Source organism: Sceloporus occidentalis, unplaced genomic scaffold, assembly GCF_023333645.1.
Source record: "Sceloporus occidentalis isolate IW3139 unplaced genomic scaffold, rSceOcc1.0.p SCAF_456, whole genome shotgun sequence".
Lineage (NCBI taxonomy): Eukaryota > Metazoa > Chordata > Lepidosauria > Squamata > Phrynosomatidae > Sceloporus > Sceloporus occidentalis.
Genome location: NW_028317436.1, coordinates 214,402 through 235,000, shown reverse-complemented (window position 1 = coordinate 235,000; position 20,599 = coordinate 214,402). Strand labels below are relative to the sequence as shown.

The 20,599-nt window shown below is 48.4% G+C and overlaps 2 protein-coding genes across 2 annotated transcripts in view; one reads left to right on the top strand and one right to left on the bottom strand.

The window, feature by feature from the left end:
* Nucleotides 1-6,295: 6,295 nt before the first annotated feature.
* LOC149271848 (ran guanine nucleotide release factor-like) lies at nucleotides 6,296-11,282 on the bottom strand. Its single transcript, XM_089507087.1, has 6 exons — nucleotides 11,267-11,282; nucleotides 9,873-9,966; nucleotides 9,388-9,504; nucleotides 9,156-9,312; nucleotides 6,578-6,672; nucleotides 6,296-6,422 (listed from the first exon to the last, which is right to left on the bottom strand). Exons 1-6 carry the CDS (start codon nucleotides 11,280-11,282, stop codon nucleotides 6,296-6,298), a joined length of 606 nt encoding a protein of 201 aa, XP_089363213.1.
* Nucleotides 11,283-11,643: 361 nt separating this feature from the next.
* Nucleotides 11,644-20,599, top strand: part of LOC149271845 (uncharacterized) — a 29,352-nt gene continuing 20,396 nt past the window's right edge. Inside the window, exons 1-24 of the mRNA XM_089507086.1 lie at nucleotides 11,644-11,708; nucleotides 12,481-12,539; nucleotides 12,878-12,967; nucleotides 13,374-13,501; nucleotides 13,573-13,713; nucleotides 14,253-14,321; nucleotides 14,403-14,564; nucleotides 14,645-14,741; nucleotides 14,932-15,155; nucleotides 15,633-15,794; nucleotides 15,892-15,898; nucleotides 15,962-16,155; nucleotides 16,479-16,590; nucleotides 16,664-16,869; nucleotides 17,358-17,475; nucleotides 17,581-17,750; nucleotides 18,139-18,236; nucleotides 18,345-18,463; nucleotides 18,562-18,615; nucleotides 18,796-18,985; nucleotides 19,483-19,591; nucleotides 19,679-19,766; nucleotides 19,844-19,942; nucleotides 20,025-20,125. Of these exons, the coding sequence (XP_089363212.1) occupies nucleotides 11,644-11,708; nucleotides 12,481-12,539; nucleotides 12,878-12,967; nucleotides 13,374-13,501; nucleotides 13,573-13,713; nucleotides 14,253-14,321; nucleotides 14,403-14,564; nucleotides 14,645-14,741; nucleotides 14,932-15,155; nucleotides 15,633-15,794; nucleotides 15,892-15,898; nucleotides 15,962-16,155; nucleotides 16,479-16,590; nucleotides 16,664-16,869; nucleotides 17,358-17,475; nucleotides 17,581-17,750; nucleotides 18,139-18,236; nucleotides 18,345-18,463; nucleotides 18,562-18,615; nucleotides 18,796-18,985; nucleotides 19,483-19,591; nucleotides 19,679-19,766; nucleotides 19,844-19,942; nucleotides 20,025-20,125 (2,862 nt within the window). The remainder of the gene's footprint in view (nucleotides 11,709-12,480; nucleotides 12,540-12,877; nucleotides 12,968-13,373; nucleotides 13,502-13,572; nucleotides 13,714-14,252; nucleotides 14,322-14,402; nucleotides 14,565-14,644; nucleotides 14,742-14,931; nucleotides 15,156-15,632; nucleotides 15,795-15,891; nucleotides 15,899-15,961; nucleotides 16,156-16,478; nucleotides 16,591-16,663; nucleotides 16,870-17,357; nucleotides 17,476-17,580; nucleotides 17,751-18,138; nucleotides 18,237-18,344; nucleotides 18,464-18,561; nucleotides 18,616-18,795; nucleotides 18,986-19,482; nucleotides 19,592-19,678; nucleotides 19,767-19,843; nucleotides 19,943-20,024; nucleotides 20,126-20,599) is intronic.

Here is a 20,599-nt window from a genome sequence, read left to right as displayed (position 1 = left end):
GATTGTAAGCTCCTTTGACTAGCTGGGGCATTTAGAGTAAGTAGGAGAGACTCTGACAGACTCACAGACTGGGGCAGGGAAAGGGTGGGAGAGCAATAGGGACATCTGCTGGTGATGGTCGGGACTGCAACGATGTGTTCCCAGTGCAGCCTCTGTGCAGTACTGCTCTTTGCCAGTAGATGGCGCACAGATCGATTGGAGCTGTGCATTAAAGGTGCTGTTCCACCTAGTCTGCAGTTTTTAGTTCATTAGAAACATCACTGATAGTGTTATGGGGATAAAACTCTCCCTGACATCATTCTTTCTTCGTGCAAAATATAAATAATTGTGAAGTGACTGGCGGAAGAGAATCCATTACTCGGTTATACATCACGCATACTGCAGGGGGTAGCATTTTAGTTTAATTTATAAAGCCATTCCCTGCTGTTTCTATACACATTATCGGGGCTTTTAGGGCTGTAGAACCCTGCGATACCCTCATTCAGACATTCCGACCTCCTAGAAAAAGAGGGGCATCAGAGGAGGAAAAAAATGGCATCAGGGGAGGAAGAAGCCACGGGGGGGACCGGCCAAACTAAACAGGGATATTTGGGAGGGGTGGGTTATTCATCATCGGCCTCTAAGCTTTGTACAACTATAGCAGAACCCAGCTGTTGAGGGATGTGTAAGAGTAATATAGTATAGGAGTATATGGGTGTCAGAGTATATGAGTATACGCTAAGAGTAAAAGAAGAGGAAAAGCGTATAGGAGTATAAGAGCAGAGGAGTATAAAAGTAGTTGAATATAATAGAGGAGTATAAGCGTATAAGAGTATAGGGGTATTAGAGTAGAGGGGCATAGGGGTATTAGAGTAGAGGGGTATAGGGGTATTAGAGTAGAGGGGTATTAGAGTAGAGGGGTATAGGGGTATTAGAGTAGAGGGGTATAGGGGTATTAGAGTAGAGGGGTATAGGGGTATTAGAGTAGAGGGGTATTAGAGTAGAGGGGTATAGGGGTATTAGAGTAGAGGGGTATTAGAGTATAGGGGTATTAGAGTAGAGGGGTATAGGGGTATTAGAGTAGAGGGGTATTAGAGTAGAGGGGTATAGAGGTATTAGAGTAGAGGGGTATAGAGGTATTAGAGTAGAGGGGTATAGGGGTATTAGAGTAGAGGGGTATAGGGGTATTAGAGTAGAGGGGTATTAGAGTAGAGGGGTATAGGGGTATTAGAGTAGAGGGGTATTAGAGTAGAGGGGTATAGAGGTATTAGAGTAGAGGGGTATAGAGGTATTAGAGTAGAGGGGTATAGGGGTATTAGAGTATAGGGGTATTAGAGTAGAGGGGTATAGGGGTATTAGAGTAGAGGGGTATTAGAGTAGAGGGGTATAGAGGTATTAGAGTAGAGGGGTATAAGTGGCTCCCAAGGTTGGTCGCGCAGGATGTATTTCATCGTTCAGATCCAGTATGGCTCCTCGCACCCAGTGAGTAAATCTCACAACTCCCATCCACCAAGCCCTTCCTCAGCATATGAGCCGCCTGCTGCCCATAATGCCAGTTATCTGAGGCTGATGTCCGCGTGGCCCTCACTGTCACACATCCCATGTTTTGCTGTCCACGTGGCCCTGACACACAGGTTTCACGTGGCATCCCTTTGTTACTGGCCCCACGCGGCTCTATTGTCTGGCAGCGGCCGGTCTCCACGCTCCGTGGCCGCAGGGCAGGTTACGTCGCTGCGTATAAAAGGCCAGCCGTGTAATTATCTCCGGCGCGCCATGATGTGCGACTGGCTGACCCTCCTCACCGTCCTCGTCTGCTTCACAGGTAAAAAATATAGAGTTTTATTTATTTATTCTCCACGGGAGCCATGTCCCTACCCTCAGTCTACCACTTCTGCCGGGAGGCTGTTACACCTATCTACCAGCCCCATTTCTCCTCCTTCGAAACTGAAGTCAAGAACTTACATAGTTACATAGTTCATAAGGTTGAAAAAAGCCCTAAGTCCATCAAGTCCAACCCTTCTACCCAACCTTCCTATTCTTGATCCAAAAGAAGGCAAAAACCCCCTAATTAAGCGACTTCCAATTCTGCCATCAGGGGGAAAAATTCATTCTTGACTCCAAGAGGCAATCGGATTTCTCCTTGGATGAAGAAGCTCTAAAATATTAATATTATTCTATTTATATCCCTGTATATCGTGCCTTTCTAAGAAAATATCGAGGCCCCTTTTGAAGGTATCTAATGTATTGGATAACACCGCCTCCCTTGGCTGTGGATTCCACACCTTAATTGTCCTCACTGTAAAGAATCCCTTCCTTTGTCGTCTATGAAACCTGCGCTCTTCCCGTCTCAGAGGGCGACCTCTTGTTCTTTGTATATTTGTTAATGAACAGGACACTGAAGAGCTCTTTATATCGGCCTGCATATATTTATATAATGTATATCGGCCCGCATATATCTATATAATGTATATCGGCCTGCATATATTTATATAATGTATATCGGCCTGCATATATCTATATAATGTATATCGGCCTGCATATATTTATATAATGTATATCGGCCCGCATATATCTATATAATGTATATCGGCCCGCATATATTTATATAATGTATATCGGCCCGCATATATTTATATAATGTATATCGACCTGCATATATTTATATAATGTATATCGGCCCGCATATATTTATATAATGTATATCGGCCCCGCATATATTTATATAATGTATATCGGCCCCGGATATATTTATATAATGTATATTGGCCCTGCATATATTTATATAATGTATATCGGCCCTGTATATATTTATATAATGTATGTCGGCCCCGCATATATTTATATAATGTATATCGGCCCCGCATATATTTATATAATGTATATTGGCCCTGCATATATTTATATAATGTATATCGGCCCTGTATATATTTATATAATGTATATCGGCCCCGGATATATTTATATAATGTATATCGGCCCCGCATATATTTATATAATGTATATCGGCCCTGTATATATTTATATAATGTATATCGGCACCGTGTATATTTATATAATGTATATCGGCCCTATATATATTTAAATAATGTATATCGGCCCTGTAGATATTTATATAATGTATATCAGCCCTGTATATATTTATATAATGTATATCGGCCCTGTATATATTTATATAATGTATATCGGCCCTGTATATATTTATATAATGTATATCGGCCCCACATATATCTATATAATGTATATCAGCCCTGTATATATTTATATAATGTATATCGGCCCTGTATATATTTATATAATGTATATCGGCCCTGCATATAGTTATATATTTATATGTTATCAGATCCCCTCTTGAGACGCTGTTTTTCCAGTGTATATAATTGTAACTTTTTTAGTCTCTCTCCATAACGAGTATCTCCCAATCCCCTTATTAATTTCGTAGCCCTCCTTTGCACTTTTTCTAATTCCATAATGTCCTTTTTAAGGACCGGTGCCCAGAATTGTACCGCATATTCAAGGTGAGGTCTTACCAATGACCTGTAAAGAGGCAAGATGATATCCTCCTCCCTACATTATCAAATTATTCGGTTGCCCTCCTATTCCGTTTGGGTGGCCAACTCCTAACACTGATATGTGGCATCCTACTGCGGACCCCGAGAAGCCACGTCGCTTTCTCTAGAGCGGTTCATTGATCTCTTTACCCTCCATGGTTGCCCCGAGGTATAGTTGTTTGGGTCATCAGTTTAAATAAATCAAGTTCTGGGCAATAATGTGATTGCAAGCTCTAGGGTCACCCGCCGATGCCGGTTCCAGGATGCGTCACCGTGTGGGTGCCCTGCTCGCTGTATAAACCATGCCACGGTCATTAAGCCACATTATTCCTACAGGTTCCATGCAGACCCTCCCTATAGCCGTATTTAAAGCCATCGTACACCATGCCAAGAGCCACAAAGCCCTCACGGAGACCGAGGTGACGCAACAGACCCCGGTCAGCATGGAAGAGACCCCCACTGCACTAGGAGAGACCCCGACCAGCGTGGAAGGGGCCCCCCCTGCACTAGGAGAGACCCCGACCAGCGTGGAAGGGGCCCCCCCTGCACTAGGAGAGACCCCGACCAGCGTGAAAGAGCCCCCCCCTGCACTAGGAGAGACCCCAACCATCGTGGAAGAAGCCCCCCCTGCACTAGGCGAGACCCCGACCATCGTGGAAGAGGCCCCCCCTGCACTAGGAGAGACCCCGACCATCGTGGAAGAGGCCCCCCCTGCACTAGGAGTGACTCCGACCATCGTGGAAGAAGCCCCCCCTGCACTAGGCGAGACCCCGACCATCGTGGAAGAGGCCCCCCCTGCACTAGGAGAGACTCCGACCATCATGGAAGAAGCCCCCCCTGCACTAGGCGAGACCCCGCCCATCGTGGAAGAGGCCCCCCCTGCACTAGGAGAGACCCCGACCATCGTGGAAGAGGCCCCCCCTGCACTAGGAGAGACCCCGACAAGCGTGGAAGAGGCCCCCCCTGCACTAGGCGAGACCCCGACCATCGTGGAAGAGGCCCCCCCTGCACTAGGCGAGACCCCGACCATTGTGGAACAGACCCCCTACTTCTAGAAGGGATGCCCTCCAGCCTGGAGGGGATCAGAGAGTCTGACACGCAGCCACCCCCGGCACGCTAACAGGTATCTGTGTGATGATCACCTGCCCCTTTGCCCCACCCACAGGGCAGTATTTCTGGCAGGGGGGATATAATACGGGGTCCTGATGCGTAGAATGCAGCACCAGGGGCAGAACGTGCAGGGATGATCCGGTTGCCCCACAGAACGCCCAGTCTATGGGGGGGGTAATAATAGAGAGGGAAGGAAAAAGCGTCCAGACAGCAAAAAACATTTCTTTCTGATAGGTGCTTCCAGCAGCGGCCCCGAGCCCACAGACAGGGGCCCAAGTAAGCGCCCTATAAACCGTGGCCCCCCAAGCCCCCACCACGTGCACCCCTGCTTTCGGGGGTAGTTTGATGTGTGGCCGGGGGTTTCATACTTTTTGGTATATACACTTTTTTTTCTATACACATTATCGGGGCTTTTAGGGCCGTAGAACCCTGCGATACCCTCATACCCAGCAAACATTCCGGGTGCCTAGAAAAGAGGGGCATCTGGGGGAGGGGAGATGGGCATCAGGGTAGGGGGGCACTGGAATGAGGCGGTGTTGCCCCTGTGAGGATCCTCCCCGCTTCTTCCACGTTCACACCGTCGGCCCACATTATCTGTTTATATATAAACCGTATAATAGATACCCAAAATGTTAAAAATCGCTGCATTCCTGTTTATTAGATAAAATACTGTTTTCACCGTTCCAGTAACGTGTATATTTTTCTCAAAAAATATATTTTTCTTTAAAATAGCACGAAACTTTAGGGGCGCGGCCTATATTCCAGCCGATGCGGTACATTTCTCTCTAAGGACACGTTTACATATCTCGTACGGCTGCCCATCGGATGTAAAGTGCTGCCCCCTGCAGGACGGGAGGTTTATAAACGCACAGATAGGGATCAGTTATACCCCCCAGGTCCTGCAGGGGGCAGCACTTCACACACGCAGCTCAGACATTTATATCTTCGGAAGGGAGGTCCCTGTTCCAAAGAGCTGGCAGTCTACGTATCAGTTAAAACGCGATGGGCTGATGGTAATGTTTTGTTTTTTATCATTTTCAGGGATTTGGTCATTCCAGCCACTTTTCCGCTGACCGCCACGTCCGCAAAGTGATAAATTTAACCGAGGATGAGAGAAAAAAAAAATTACCGATATCTCTGGCGTTTCCACATGTATGAAACACGTAACGTGAGGACCGCGGGATGCCAAGCAGGCGTCGTGGGGGGAGGGGGAATAAACCACGAGCCACAATAAAAAATCCTCCAACACAGAACACGCGTGAAAGTGTGTTATTGTACTGCACGCTAACAGGACACATGAACACGCAGAGTACATACGCGAAAGTCCCCGTCAGTCCGACGACGAGCAGGAGGCAGACTCTGCAGACAAATGTTTAAAAGGGGCAAATATGGGGCACCCTCCGCTAACTGCCTCGGATCAGTACCCGCCGCTCGAAGGGTTAATACTGATAACCCATAATGGATCCACCAGATCCCCCTAAAGAGGTTTGCTGGGCGTCAGATTCTCGCCACTCTTTGCCCCAGTGCGTTTTATTTTAATAGTTAACCCCGTCTCTGCTGGAGCGTGGTATCTCTTGCTTATATAAATGCCCCCTGTCAGTCTGCCCCAACAGTCCGTTCTGCCTGTTAAACGGATCCAAGTAAACATGGGCGGGCGATCAGCCAAAGATGCCGGGGTCATGGAGCCGCAAACTACCCAGGAAACGGTTAAAATCTTCAGGTGTCCAAGGAGGAGACGCTGCAGCACTGACTCCGCCCACTGCGCTGCTGCTGCTGCTGGACGGGCTAGGGTTAAAAGGAAAAAACAGAGCATCGTTATCATACCCCCATTACTGTACATGGCCCTGTCTGTCACCCCGCGGGGGGAGGAGCCAACTCCCAGAACCGTCTGTCTGTGACGCTTTGCGGGGGGAGGAGCCAACTCCTTTTCAGTTACTTACTCAATAGCAACAGGGTCATTAAACGTGACGAGTAGGTCTGTGGAATGCTGAGGCAGCCGGAATAACACCAAATGCACACGGACGGTATTCAGAGCCTGGAAAAGAGAACATACATGTGTGACCCCTCACACGCTACTACACTGTGACATGTAACAGCCTCCCCCTCACACACACACTACTACACGGTGACATGTAACAGCCTCCCCCTCACACACACACTACTACACCGTGACATGTAACAGCCTCCCCCTCACACACTACTACTACACCGTGACATGTAACAGCCTCCCCCTCACACACTACTACTACACCGTGACATGTAACAACCTCCCCCTCACACACTACTACACCGTGACATGCAACAACCTCCCCCTCACACACTACTACTACACCGTGACATGCAACATCCTCCCCCTCACACACACTACTACACCGTGACATGCAACATCCTCCCCCTCACACACACTACTACACCGTGACATGTAACAGCCTCCCCTCACACACCACTACTACACCGTGACATGTAACAGCCTCCCCCTCACACACCACTACTACACCGTGACATGTAACAGCCTCCCCCTCACACACCACTACTACACCGTGACATGTAACAGCCTCCCCCTCACACACTACTACTACACCGTGACATGTAACAACCTCCCCCTCACACACTACTACTACACCGTGACATGTAACAACCTCCCCCTCACACACTACTACTACTACACCGTGACATGTAACAGCCTCCCCCTCACACACTACTACTACTACACCGTGACATGTAACAGCCTCCCCCTCACACACTACTACTACTACACCGTGACATGTAACAGCCTCCCCCTCACACACTACACCGTGACATGTAACAGCCTCCCTTCACACACTACTACACCATGACATGTAACAGCCTCCCCCTCACACACTACACCGTGACATGTAACAGCCTCCCTTCACACACTACTACACCATGACATGTAACAGCCTCCCCTCACACACACTACACCGTGACATGTAACAACCTCCCCCTCACACACTACTACTACACCGTGACATGTAACAACCTCCCCCTCACACACTACTACATCGTGACATGTAACAGCCTCCCCGTCACACACACTACTACACCCTGACATGTAACAGCTTCCCCGTCACACACTACTACACCGTGACATGTAACAACCTCCCCCTCACACACTACTACTACACCGTGACATGTAACAGCCTCCCCTCACACACACTACACCGTGACATGTAACAACCTCCCCCTCACACACTACTACTACACCGTGACATGTAACAACCTCCCCCTCACACACTACTACACCGTGACATGTAACAGCCTCCCCTCACACACACTACTACACCGTGACATGTAACAGCCTCCCCGTCACACACTACTACACCGTGACATGTAACAGCCTCCCCGTCACACACTACTACTACACCGTGACATGTAACAGCCTCCCCGTCACACACTACTACTACACCGTGACATGTAACAGCCTCCCCGTCACACACTACTACTACACCGTGACATGTAACAGCCTCCCCGTCACACACTACTACTACACCGTGACATGTAACAGCCTTCCCGTCACACACTACTACTACACCGTGACATGTAACAGCCTCCCCGTCACACACTACTACTACTACACCGTGACATGTAACAGCCTCCCCTCAAACACACTACTACACCGTGACATGTAACAACCTTCCGCTCACACACCACTACTACACCGTGACATGTAATAGCCTCCCCTCACACACACTACTACACCGTGACATGTAACGACCTCCCCCTCACACACTACTACTACACCGTGACATGTAACGGCCTCCCCCTCACACACACACTACTACACCGTGACATGTAACAGCCTCCCCCTCACACACACTACTACACCGTGACATGTAACAGCCTCCCCTCACACACTACTACTACACCGTGACATGTAACAGCCTCCCCCTCACACACTACTACTACACCGTGACATGTAACAGCCTCCCCCTCACACACTACTACTACACCGTGACATGTAACAGCCTCCCCCTCACACACTACTACTACACCGTGACATGTAACAGCCTCCCCCTCACACACTACTACTACACCGTGAAATGTAACAGCCTCCCCCTCACACACTAGTACTACACCGTGACATGTAACAACCTCCCCCTCACACACTACTACTACTACTACACCGTGACATGCAACAACCTCCCCCTCACACACTACTACTACACCGTGACATGCAACAACCTCCCCCTCACACACTACTACTACACCGTGACATGTAACATCCTCCCCTCACACACACTACTACACCGTGACATGTAACAGCCTCCCCATCACACACTACTACACCGTGACATGTAACAGCCTCCCCTCACACACTACTACTACTACTACACCGTGACATGTAACAGCCTCCCCTCACACACTACTACACCGTGACATGTATACACAGCACAGATACAGCGCAGACAGCGGCAGTGCCAGCCTCCCCTCACACACTACTACACCGTGACATGTATACACAGCACAGATACAGCGCAGACGGCAGCAGAACTTTACCTGTTCATTGAACTTGGCCACCTGCTGCAGACCGGTCAGTGCCCATGCGCCGGCGCAGTTGGTGAGCGAGAGCTGCGCCAATGGAAGAGGCTCCACACTCAGCACTTCCGACCGTCCCTCTGCGCCGTTACTCGATGCTACGTCTTCAAAGTGGTATCTGCCGCAGAGAGACGATCGGTAAAGCTAACGATGGCAGCTGAAGGAATTCGCTTGCTCCGTCTCGCGCCCTCACCTGGCGGCGTCCGGGTCGGTCATCCCCGCCTGATACTCCAGCAGCTCCACGATGACGCTCTGATCGGTGCCGCTGTGCACAAAAACCTCCTGGTTATCAGGGATCTCCCGCAGATCACTGCGCGGGGCGAGAACCGGGGAGAAACAGTGAGGGACCAGCAACCCAGGGGTGGATTGGGGGGATACAGAGAGTTGGGGGCCCGAGGAGAGAGAGACACACGGGGAGCGAGCCCCCCCCCCCCCGAGGAGAGAGACACGGGGAGCTAGGGGCCCACCCGACGAGAGAGACGGGGGGGAGGTACAGGGGGCAGTAGTTATGGGGTGGTGGGGGCAGTAGTTATGGGGTGGTGGGGGCAGAAGTATGAGAATTAGGGTTTGTGTGGGAGAGGAGGTGGGAGACAGGCGAGATTAGAGGATGAGGAGGGCAGGATTAGAGGATGAGGAGGGCAGGATTAGAGGATGAGGAGGGCAGGATCGTGGAGTCACCTGACATCATGGAAGGGCTGGGGCAGTACAGCAGAGAAAGCTCCTCCAAAGAGCGGATGCCCCGCGGCGTTCACATCCATCACAAGTGGGGCATCTGCGTGAAAGGAGGCAAGAAGAGGGCAAATTACAACTCCAGACACGCCCCCCAATTTACCAAACCCCTGCCACGCCCCCCGAACTGACCAAACTCCTGCAACGCCCCCTATTATACCAAACTCCCAGCACGCCCCCAATATACCAAACCCCCGGCACGCCACACAATTTACCAAACTCCCAGCATGCTCAGCGCAGACAAAAGATAACCTGGGAACGTATCACGCGGGACCTCCGCCCCGACAGATGCAGTTTGTCACCATTATGGCCCTTTATCCAGTCCTTTTTTTCCCTCGCACTTTGTGTTTATGATGTCACACTGAGACGGATATATATATATATATATATATATATATATATATATATATATATATATGCACCCTGCGACCCACCCAAACAAGAGCCCGCCGAGGTCTCAGAGGTTACATAATGTTACACCTTTTTCTGTGTCAGCCCAATAAAAGGTATCAACTCCAACTAATCAAAAACCACAAGCGGGTTTCCTAAATGTAGTCAGAACCAGTGTGTCCCAGTCTGACCAGTACTTACCCTTTACATCCCTGCAGGCTCACCCTAAAGCCCTCGCTTTGATTTATTACAGGGCAAGATCCCAAAATACCCTTTATTTCCCCTACATTCACGTTTTAACCCCTGCTCGCCCGGCTGTATTACCTGCCTCCCGGCTTTGTATGCAACGTGCTCTGGACAGGAAGTAGGGCAGCAACGTCACTGAAGCTCCGCGAAGTGAGGGGAAAAAAACCGCAGCTCGGATTCTCCCGTGGGGCAGCCGGCAGCCATATTGACTGTGGGCAAATTGCCAGTACTACACCCGCTGACATGTTTGCCAGGGTAAACCCGTTTCGGTCGGTAATGGTGGAAAAGAATATGCCATTTACTGTAAAGACATTTAAATAAACAGGTTTCACAGCCCTGCGGCACAAATTAAATCCCATTTCAAATACACCGGCTGCTAGTATTATTAATAAAGAGACATGACAACAATACGTACCCCAAGCTCAGGGGCAGATTGTCTGCTGTGATCATGTATAAAACTCCCAATTGGTGTTTTTGCACCGCGTTATATGATGGGCGATATCCCTGCTTGAATGCAGGTGACCCTATTAAGCGCGTCTTGAAATAATGGCAAGCCAGGGGTTTCCATGGGGACCGGTATTAGAGCCGTTGGGGTAACACATTTGAGGGGTCACTACACAGATCGGCTATTAAAGGGTTAATATTCCAAGCGCCCCATGGCGGGGTCATTTATGATGATAATGAGGCGGATTCCAGGCTCGTCTTGCCGCTGATCAGCTGCATTGCATCGCGCCAGGCGTCCGTGGCGCTGGCGGAATAAACTGCGGCGAGGATCCACGGGTGGAGGAATCGCCACCTGTGGATCACCAAAGCCGCCCTTTATGAAATGTGCCCCCCCCCCGGGTATAGTTACTAAGAGTCCCGAAACAATCGACAGTCCTGCCTGTAGCGTCTGCACTCTATAGTGACCCAATAACCTCTTATATATTCATATATATATATATATATATATATATATATATATATATATATATATATATATATATATATATATATATATATATATATATATATTCTCATATATTTTATCCGTTTTTTCCTCCCCGGGCTTTCTGTCCGGCTCCCGTGGTGATTTCGCTGCACGATGCCTAGCCGGGTATTTCTTTCTACCGCTCGTAACAAACCTGCCTTTGATTGCGGGTTAATTCGGTAACGGGCCGGAGACCGCTATAAATTCTCTCAGAAGCGGGGTAGTGGTTTATGGTGTTCTCGTTTCTGCTCTTAATGAGTCTTATAAGATATTAGGCAGTTTTTTCCTCCCCATCCCTTGCTTCGGCCCTTGGTGCTGCTGGCATGCAGTGGGCACTTCTAGCCGGGTAATGTATTTTATGGGGTCTTTGAATCCCTTTAAAGTGTATTTTGTGTTTGTAGGAGCTAAGTCGCGAGGGTTTGTTTGTGTGAATTAATTATCTAAGACTTGTTTTCTCCCTGTCTTGCCTGACCATTTCACCTGTAAAGGCTCAAGCCTTCATCAGTTGTTGGCCATATGCTTAGCCCATGCATGTTTAAATCCCCCCTCACTGTATTATCCTCTACCACTTCTGCTGGGAGGCTGCTCCACTTATCCACTGCCATCTTGGTAAAGTAAAACTTCCTTCCGCTCCATCAGTGCCTCTAGAGCTGGGTTATGGCCTCATAAGACTTCCTATTAAGCTATTTTTCTAACTCACTGATGGTTGTCTGGTCCTGGCAGCCTTTGTAAGAGAGTCAGAGGCTCGGAACAGGGAACTGATGAGATTGTTTTTAGTGTTGCCCCAATTTCTGTTTCTACTAAACACCTTTAAATCAATAACTCTGCTAAAGCTCTAATCTATAGATGGTTAGAATACTTCCAGCTCCCCTCTGTGCCACAACCAACATGGCGTACGCTCTTGTTACCTCTAATTGTGCTCAATGAACGTAAGACTCTGTTCTGTTTCAGGGTTGCCCTGCTCTTCGTGAGCTTCCCGCGTATCGTGAGAACGGCCTCTTTTCCAGAAGGTAAGCCCGGCTTCCGTCTCTTGGCCGATCGTCGTAGGCTCCTCGGTCGCTGGCAGAAGCTGCTGCTCTCCTAGACTAGGGTGAGAGTGAAGGGCTCTCCTCCCAGTCTTCGGGGATGGATACTGCAGCTTTCGTTGACGTAAGCTCAGGGGAATAGGACAGACTTGGTACCCCCGGCTCGAAGCTTCTGTGGCCCTTGTGACGTTGCTTGTGTGATTGTAGAGCTGGGATCGATAGCGGTTCCTAACCGGTGGTGTAATCTCTCCGCGAGTCTAATATGAGGACTGCAGGAAGTAGAAGCTTTAACCATGAAGGATAAGGAGTCTTCTCTTGTGTAGGCGTCTACAAGACTGAATGTCGGAGCCGCTCCTTCTGGATATGGGTGGAAAGAAACTTCTTGGGACCGCAGTGGCAGCTGGAGACCTTCAGTAAGCAGAACCTGACCCTGTCCAATGGGGGGGGGGGGGGGGGGCAATTTATTGACTGTAGCCCTGGGGAGATGTGTAAAGACCCCTCGGTTCCAAATATAATCTTTCTGTTTGATACAAGATTTCCTGTGACATAGTAACGGGACAGGAACCCACCGGCGCATTTTACTTTGTCTGCCTGTACTACCTCCACTTGGTGTCTATTCATGGTCTCTACTACCCCTTTGTGCATAGAATTATCAGTATGCTGCAGTTTAATCCTTGGCCAGTCCTAGTTATCTTGTCCACACCAGTGATAATGGTACATCAACACTGGGCCGTGGTCCCTAGGGCCCATTATGGTAATATTTATTCACTGTGGAGGTGAAACATCTGAAGGAGGCTTCTATCTTCCTTCCATCTCCAGATGAGACCGGATACCCCGTCGTGATGGACGATTACCTCTCCTTGCAGTGTGGATATACCAAAAGCAGGGACGTCTACGGCAATGTGGAGATCAGGATCTCCTTCCTCGGATGTTGGATTCACAATGTGGTGCGTATCTGATCACTGATGGGGGGGGGTAAAAGTCCGAAGCGGCTAGTAGTGTCCTTCTCTCGCCCCAGAATGACGAACAGTTCAACAGTCTGGTGCGGTTCAAGGTGGCCAAAAATGGTGTCGATTCCCAGTATATGGTGTCTCAGTCCTGTCAACTTGCAGACCCTTGGAACATGAGGGAGATCGTCTGTGAGGAAAACTACATGGAGGTAAGAGCTTGGGCCGGTTCTTCTGGACTCATGGACTCCTGTCCTGCCCCACAAGACTCGGTTCTCTCTAAGACTTGCCGCTCTAACTTTCTTATTGGGGAGTTGGAGTAGACACTGCTTCGTCTCCACTTACAGAGATCACGACTATCCCATGCTGGGTCTGGAATATCTCGTTGGCGACGTCAATGGTTCATAGGCTCGTTGTAATTCATCTTAGTTACAGCTTTCCTAGGGGTTCAGGATGGACTGAAGTGGGAGAAAGGGCAGCCCGATAAATAGGGGTCTGCGATAACCCCGATTGGTGTGTGTGTGTGGGGGGATCACCAACATGGTGCAGTAGGGGAGAGGAACCACTGCTGGAGAAGGAGGTGGGATTTGACCCAGAAAAGCCATGTCAGAGAGGTCAGGGGATGCATAAGGAGAAGAGCTGTTTTGGTGGTGGTGGTGATGAGATTGTGTTTTTTTTTTTTTTTTTTTTTTTTCCTACGAAACCAACAATTTCCGAAAACGACAATCTGGTTAATATCTGATCTCCGCAGGTCTCTGTGATAAGAATTATCCCTCTAGAAAACTGGCTGAAAACTGATATTAGACTTTCATGGCCTGCTGTAAGTTGACTTTTTTTTTTTTTTTTTTGTGTGTATATTACGCTTTCTGGGTTATAATTTTTTTTTTTTTTTTCTCCACAGGGTGGCGTGTCCCCACGCTGGCAGGTTGAGTTCATTGTGAACAACTCATTGATCACTCTCTCTTCAACAAACGCCTTTAAAAAGGGCTACGGACTCAACGCTACGTCCACCAGGGTGGTTTTCAGGGCACCGTACCGCACGGCAGAATCCATAATTATGATGGTAAGGAATGGGAACTCTGGGCACTGCTAAAGGTATTGGCAGTGGGTAATATGCCTCGTTGACCATCTTCTGCCTTATAGGTCAATGGCTACCACTACACTGGGATTCTAGGCATGATGTACTACTCCCAGCCTTTGGTTCGTCTCTTTGTGAATACAACGCTGGCCTGTCCGTCAGGTAAACTACTAATGATTCAGAATGCCATATCGCTGTACTGGCCTCTGCAGGGAGGCTGTTGCATCTATCTACCACCCACTTCATTCCATTTTTAAGATTATGATCTCCTTGTTCTCATCTTATAATAAAGAAATAGCCTGACTTGTTTGTTTTTTTGTGTTTTTTTCCCCCCCCCCCCCCCCCCTCTCAGATCCCCCGATCTTCACGCCAACCTCTCTCATGTGGCGCTCGCCTGCCTTACTCTCGCCTCTGATCCTTGACCCCACAGCCTATATCGAAAGTGATCTAAACTTAGGCCTTAACGGGCAGCTAATAGACTCAAGCGTGATAACCAAGAATGGTTACATTTTTCAAACCAGGCCCACCGCTGTTGAGGTCATTGTGCCAATTGGTGCCCCTGGAGGCAACATTGAGGTGAGTTATCTGATTCCTATCCAACTGCTACCATGGAGAAGGCTTACTTCCTTGCGTAAGGGGAAGAAGGCTTTAAAACTATCAACCAGCCGGGAGATATATGGTATCTAACTGGTAATGAGATCCTGTCTGGAGTTTGCACTTTGTGGAAGTGGTGGGATGGTGCACACTCTGCAGAGGTGACATGCTATTTAAGGTGTTCTTCATTCAGGAAACAAGGGTAGTTATCTTAATTACCCCTCACTTGACTTTTATGCCTAACCATCAAGACTCGGAGCAGAAGTTCTTGGTGGAGACTCGAGCTATGAATCTCTAAAATCCTAAGATGTTGGTGGCTATCAAACATGGCTGGTAGGACCTCCCGCTAGATCTGCATGGAGCAAGCTCGACTCTTAAATCGCTGATCTTGATCAAAACTGTGCTGTATGACCATTGCACCCCCAAGAAAATAGAAATCTGTATGTGTTCTGTCCCTAGAGCGTTATAGTGAATAACTCCTATGGGACGATTTATCGCATCCACCTGCTTCTGGTGCATGAGTGGAGAGAGTTGCCGGCTGATGTCACGAGACACACCATGTTCAAGCCAATTGCCACTCCTTTTAGGCCAGAAGTTCCAGTTTTTATTAACCGTAAGTTTGTTTATTTTTTTTTTTTTCTTTCTGATTGTGTGCAGAAAGGGGTTAAGGTGATTTGCGTTATGTCAAGACAAGGATTGGGTCTGGTTTGTCCTGTAGAAGGAAAGTTGAGTTGATGTGCTGACTTGGCCACATGTCCCCTGTCCAGATACCAGATGCGAAATACCAGATGACTTCTTTGAAGTGTCGCTTGGTAACTTCTTCTCTGATGTCGAATTGAAGTCCCTTGAGATCAAGAAGGTGCCGTTAACCCTGGAAGAGGCCAAGGCTAGAGGTTTCAATGTGATGACCGTCCCCAATGCGAACGGTACCAATGCGTTCTACCTTCAAGTGCCTCTCAGCGATTCGCTTGTGGAGCAGAAGGTAGTATCTACTTGACACGTCTGGATCTTAAGTCTATCTGTATGTGCTTCTGGCTGTGAGACTTGCTCATGTCATCATCTATGTAATTGATTCATATGGGCTTCTTTACTCTACCATTACGAGAGCCCTTATAAACCCAAGTTGTGATGGTGTGGTCTACAGACTTCTACAGCAATTAGACTATTCTCTAGAAGGTGCCATGTTCAGTCTGCACCTAACCCTTGTATGTATGTATGTATATATATATATATATATATATATATATATATATATAATTTTTTTTTTCTCCCCACATCTTAAACGTTCCCATCTCTGCTTTGTAGCATCTTCAGGGCCACCTGCTGCTCTACACTCTGCATGTGACCTATATCATGACCCTCCTGACAAAGCAGGACTTCCAGTACACGGATGTGGTGGAATGTATACAAATTGTTGGTATGTGAAACTTGCAGTCTCTACTTTATTCCATGTCATTACGCCAGACCCCTGATGGCTATTTCTGCTGTAGATCCTCCTACATGTAAGGATGAATGTGGTTCGGACAGGCTCATCCTTGTATTGACCCACGGCAATATGGATAGATACTGGGTTCCGTACATCCGAGAACTGCATCTGACAAAAGAGTTGGCACAGTCTCAAAAATACGTAGTTTCCGATCAAGGCTCCATCTACAGACTCGAGGTCCCTCTGTTTGCTGTTGGCCTGTCCTACAAGGTGAGCTTGTGCAGCAAGTAGGACATCTTCCAAACGGGACATGTCAAGAAGTGTTGAGGTAGCTGCAAATGAGTTTATTTTTGTTTGGGCACAGATTAAAAAAATATACTAGACAAACACCCCAACTGCTTATCATACTACCTGTGAGGAAACTGAATGACCCAACCAGACTCTGACTAATGAGTCTACAGAGGGACTGACTTCATTAGCATTGCCATAAAGCATCAGCTAGGCAGTGCTTGAGGAGAGTCTCCTCAAACATCATAACTGTGAACTGTCCCCTCCGGGGGCTGCAGATAAAGGGAGTTTATTGGAACAAAAATGTTAATGTCCACCAGTGTTTATGCCCATGGGGGGGGGGGATCTCCATGGGCTCCTGCCTTTAAATAGCCCCATTACAGACAAGACTTCTGAACTCTGGCTGCCACTGTTCTAGATGGGCTACATCTAATGGCTTGTGCCACTTCTCATTTAAATGTTGTCTTCAGGAAATCTCATTGCGGGGAGTCCTTGTTGCCCTGAACTTCACACTGAGAGACAACAAGACCTTGGACATAAAGGCTAACTGCTTAGTGGAGTGTAGGTTTCCCACTGATCGGCTGCTGGGTGAGTAGATGGGCACACAACCTCAAACTATAGCTTTAGAAAAGACAAGATCTGCCTATCCAGCAGTCCTTGTTCTGACATCCTCAATGATCTCCTCTTCTGCAGTCTGTCTTCCTAATGGCACAATGGCTGCCACAGTACTGGGCTTGGACACCAAACCAAACTTCAATCCTGCCAGGACTCACCTGAAAGACCCGACGTGCAAACCCCAGGAAGCGGATGACACGCGCGCCCTCTTCGTCTTCCCTGTCTTCAGCTGTGGGACTATAAGGAGGGTAAGATCCAGATGCTCAGTTATGGCTGGAGGAGCCTAGACTACACTCCTTTTCAGTACATGAGCAGCCGGTTTAGCTGGTCATATTGTAGTATTTTAGGTTCTAGATCTTGGTCACCTATGTCTGACTTAGAGGTTCCCAAATAAAATGCAACATTCTGAGTTGAGAACATACGTCACGGAAGTTTAGATTCGCGACAATCTTGCAATCTGAGTTTTGTCGAGGAAACAAGACTGTCCCTAAGGGCCTCCTCTACTTGACATGCTCAATCTAAGTTGGTGAGGCTTTAGTTGGGTCCCTGTTGACTCGCCACAGTGTCGCGTCTGTCTATGCTTTTTGGCATGATGGAAACTCTTAGCTGAGTAACAATTTGATCCCTTTTCTGCAGTTTGATGGGGATTTTGTCATATATGAAAACGAAGTTACTTTTGATCGGGAATACTTACTACAGGATCAGCCAATAATAACAAGGGACTCAAAATACAGGTGACTTCCTACCATTCCTGCTCTTGTATGACCCAAACCTTGTTGCCTCTGAACAAGGTCCTCCATATAGACAGACCTTGTCTCTATCTCTGGTCTTCTGTACCATAGGTTGACCCTTCGTTGTAAATACCCTGTCCGAGACACTCAACGGATGTATGGTAGATACAACAAGACTACTCCAATCAGGCGCGGCTTCTCGGCAGTGTTAACGGGTGACAAGTCTAAAGGTGACTTATGTCTGTGTCCATTATTAAAGCACCATGCTTTTCTTTCCATTACTGCTGGTTCTGTGCTCATTAACGTTCCGTTCTCCTTTCTCTCCAAGTCTTGAGGAAGAGAGCCAAGGACGGGCTGGATGCCGTGCTAAGGGTTGCAAAGGGTAAGGATACTTGAACAGCCTACGCCTGTGGTTGGTAGTGAGGCAGAGTAGTTACACTCCTGGAGAGGAGTCTTCTGGAATGGTGCAAATCTAGAGGTGCCATGTTGAGTCGGGGAGAAGAAACTGATGAGGCTCTGCCATGCTTGATGTGATGTCCAGCAAGCTGTCTTTATTTCATAGATGATGCTTTCACCTCCTTCTACCAGTCCGGAGACTTCCCTGTGTATGTGGCGAGAGAGACCAGCCTCAACCTCGAAGCTGACCTAAATGGGAGGATGGCCGGACCCTCCAGGGTCTTATTGCGGGAGTGCTGGACTACACCAACGCCGCAGATGGATGGCTCTCCACAATGGGACTTGGTGGCAAATGGGTATGGGCTTGGTCTTATACCTCATTTCTCACGGCTTCCAACTAAAGCGGAATCTGCTGCAGTGTTCAAGGTGGCAGATCGGCCCCGCTCTCTCCCGTCTAGTCTGGCAGTTTCTCCTGCTGTAACGACTCAAACCTTAATCAGTCGTTGGTCTCGTCTTAGATTCGGGAGCCGTATGCCCATCCCATGCATGTTTAAACCCCCTCACTGTATTGCCCTCTACCGCTTCTGCTAGGAGGCTGTTCCACTTATGTACTGCCCTCTTGGTGACGTAAATCTTAAATGGTAGTTATCTAATTCTGCATTTAGAAACTGTTAAAGAATCAAACATCTTAAGCACTTAAACCTTTCACAATAACACGGTCTCCAGCCAGCTGCATGTAGCTACACACATTCTCTTAATGAAGACGCCTAGTCCTGTCAGACTGCCAGCTCCATTTAATGTTGTAACCGATACCCCATCTGAGTGTATTTAACGAACAATATGGTGTTTCTAGGTGTGCCAAACATGGTGCAGCCTATTCTACCAAGCTCCAGACATCACCGGACTCTCCTCCGCGGTTCCAGGTGAAGATGGGAAGTGGTCTCCACGAGCCCGGCAACCAGGTTAGCCGAACATGTAAAGTGTTCCAGTCTTATCCCCGGCGGGTTATCTGGTTTCTCGTGACCCCTTTCTTCTCACTCTTGCTGTAGATTTACATTCATTGCCTAATATCCCTGCATGATGATGATGACGCTATAAGCTGCAACGGGGTTGGTGATGGACCGGAGCAGGGAATGGGTGAGTCCCTTGATTGGCATGGACATCGCCATCGCTATCGCATCACCATCACACTGGCATCACCTTTATCTTTACAGGGAAGAGATCTGTGCTCCAGAGGGTGCCGTACGAAGCGGTCTCTGCAGGGCCCATCCAGATCCTGGCACGAGATAATGGTGTTGCGTATCAGCGTCTCAGTGAGTTCTTTGACATTAAATGCCCTACGACCCCTCGCGGTACAGACGTGGCTTCCGCTAACGTTACTCTGTTCTGTTCCAGGAGACGAGTCGTGGTCGGTGTGGACCTGGATCCTGTCGGCTGGGCTTGCTGTATTTGCTGTGGTCACTATTGCCGCTGTCACACTTGCTGTTCGGCTTTTTGTATGCTAAATAAAACAAATAACGTTTACGCTCGGTGTCTTGTTCGTGGTTGGGATGGGTCTCGTGTGCATGATCCACCTGGAGTTAAAGGTGCAGCCGTGTGTCTTCTGTTCCTCTAGAACAACTCCGATGGGTTCCACTAACTCCGGGGTTTAGTTTCTGGGCAGTCACATCTAGGCTTGTTGGGTTGCCATCAAGCTCCTTAGAGTCCAACGCTAGCCAGCTTCTAGGAGAGTGTAAGCGACCCCTTATGCTCTACTGAGGAGAGTTCAGTTGGGGGAGGGGGGGGCAAATGGCCAAAACCCTACTGGTATTCCAAAGGGGATCCTCTGGGCATCTTGTAGACCTTGATTGTCTAGAAAATGAATCGCGTCTGGTAAACTGGGGACAACTGGGCTGCATGAGGAGCTTGGGCTGGCACCCAGCAGGCTTAAAATAACCATAGAGGTTTTCAGGGGCTGGTTAGATGGTCCA

Excerpts from the sequence above, each read along its gene's own strand:
- LOC149271848 (XM_089507087.1), bottom strand. Across the intron at positions 9,505-9,872 it reads CAGCCCTTCCATGATGTCAG|TGATCTGCGGGAGATCCCTG; the intron begins GTGACTCCACGA and ends CGCCCCGCGCAG. Across the intron at positions 9,313-9,387 it reads ACCGACCCGGACGCCGCCAG|ATACCACTTTGAAGACGTAG; the intron begins GTGAGGGCGCGA and ends TCTCTGCGGCAG.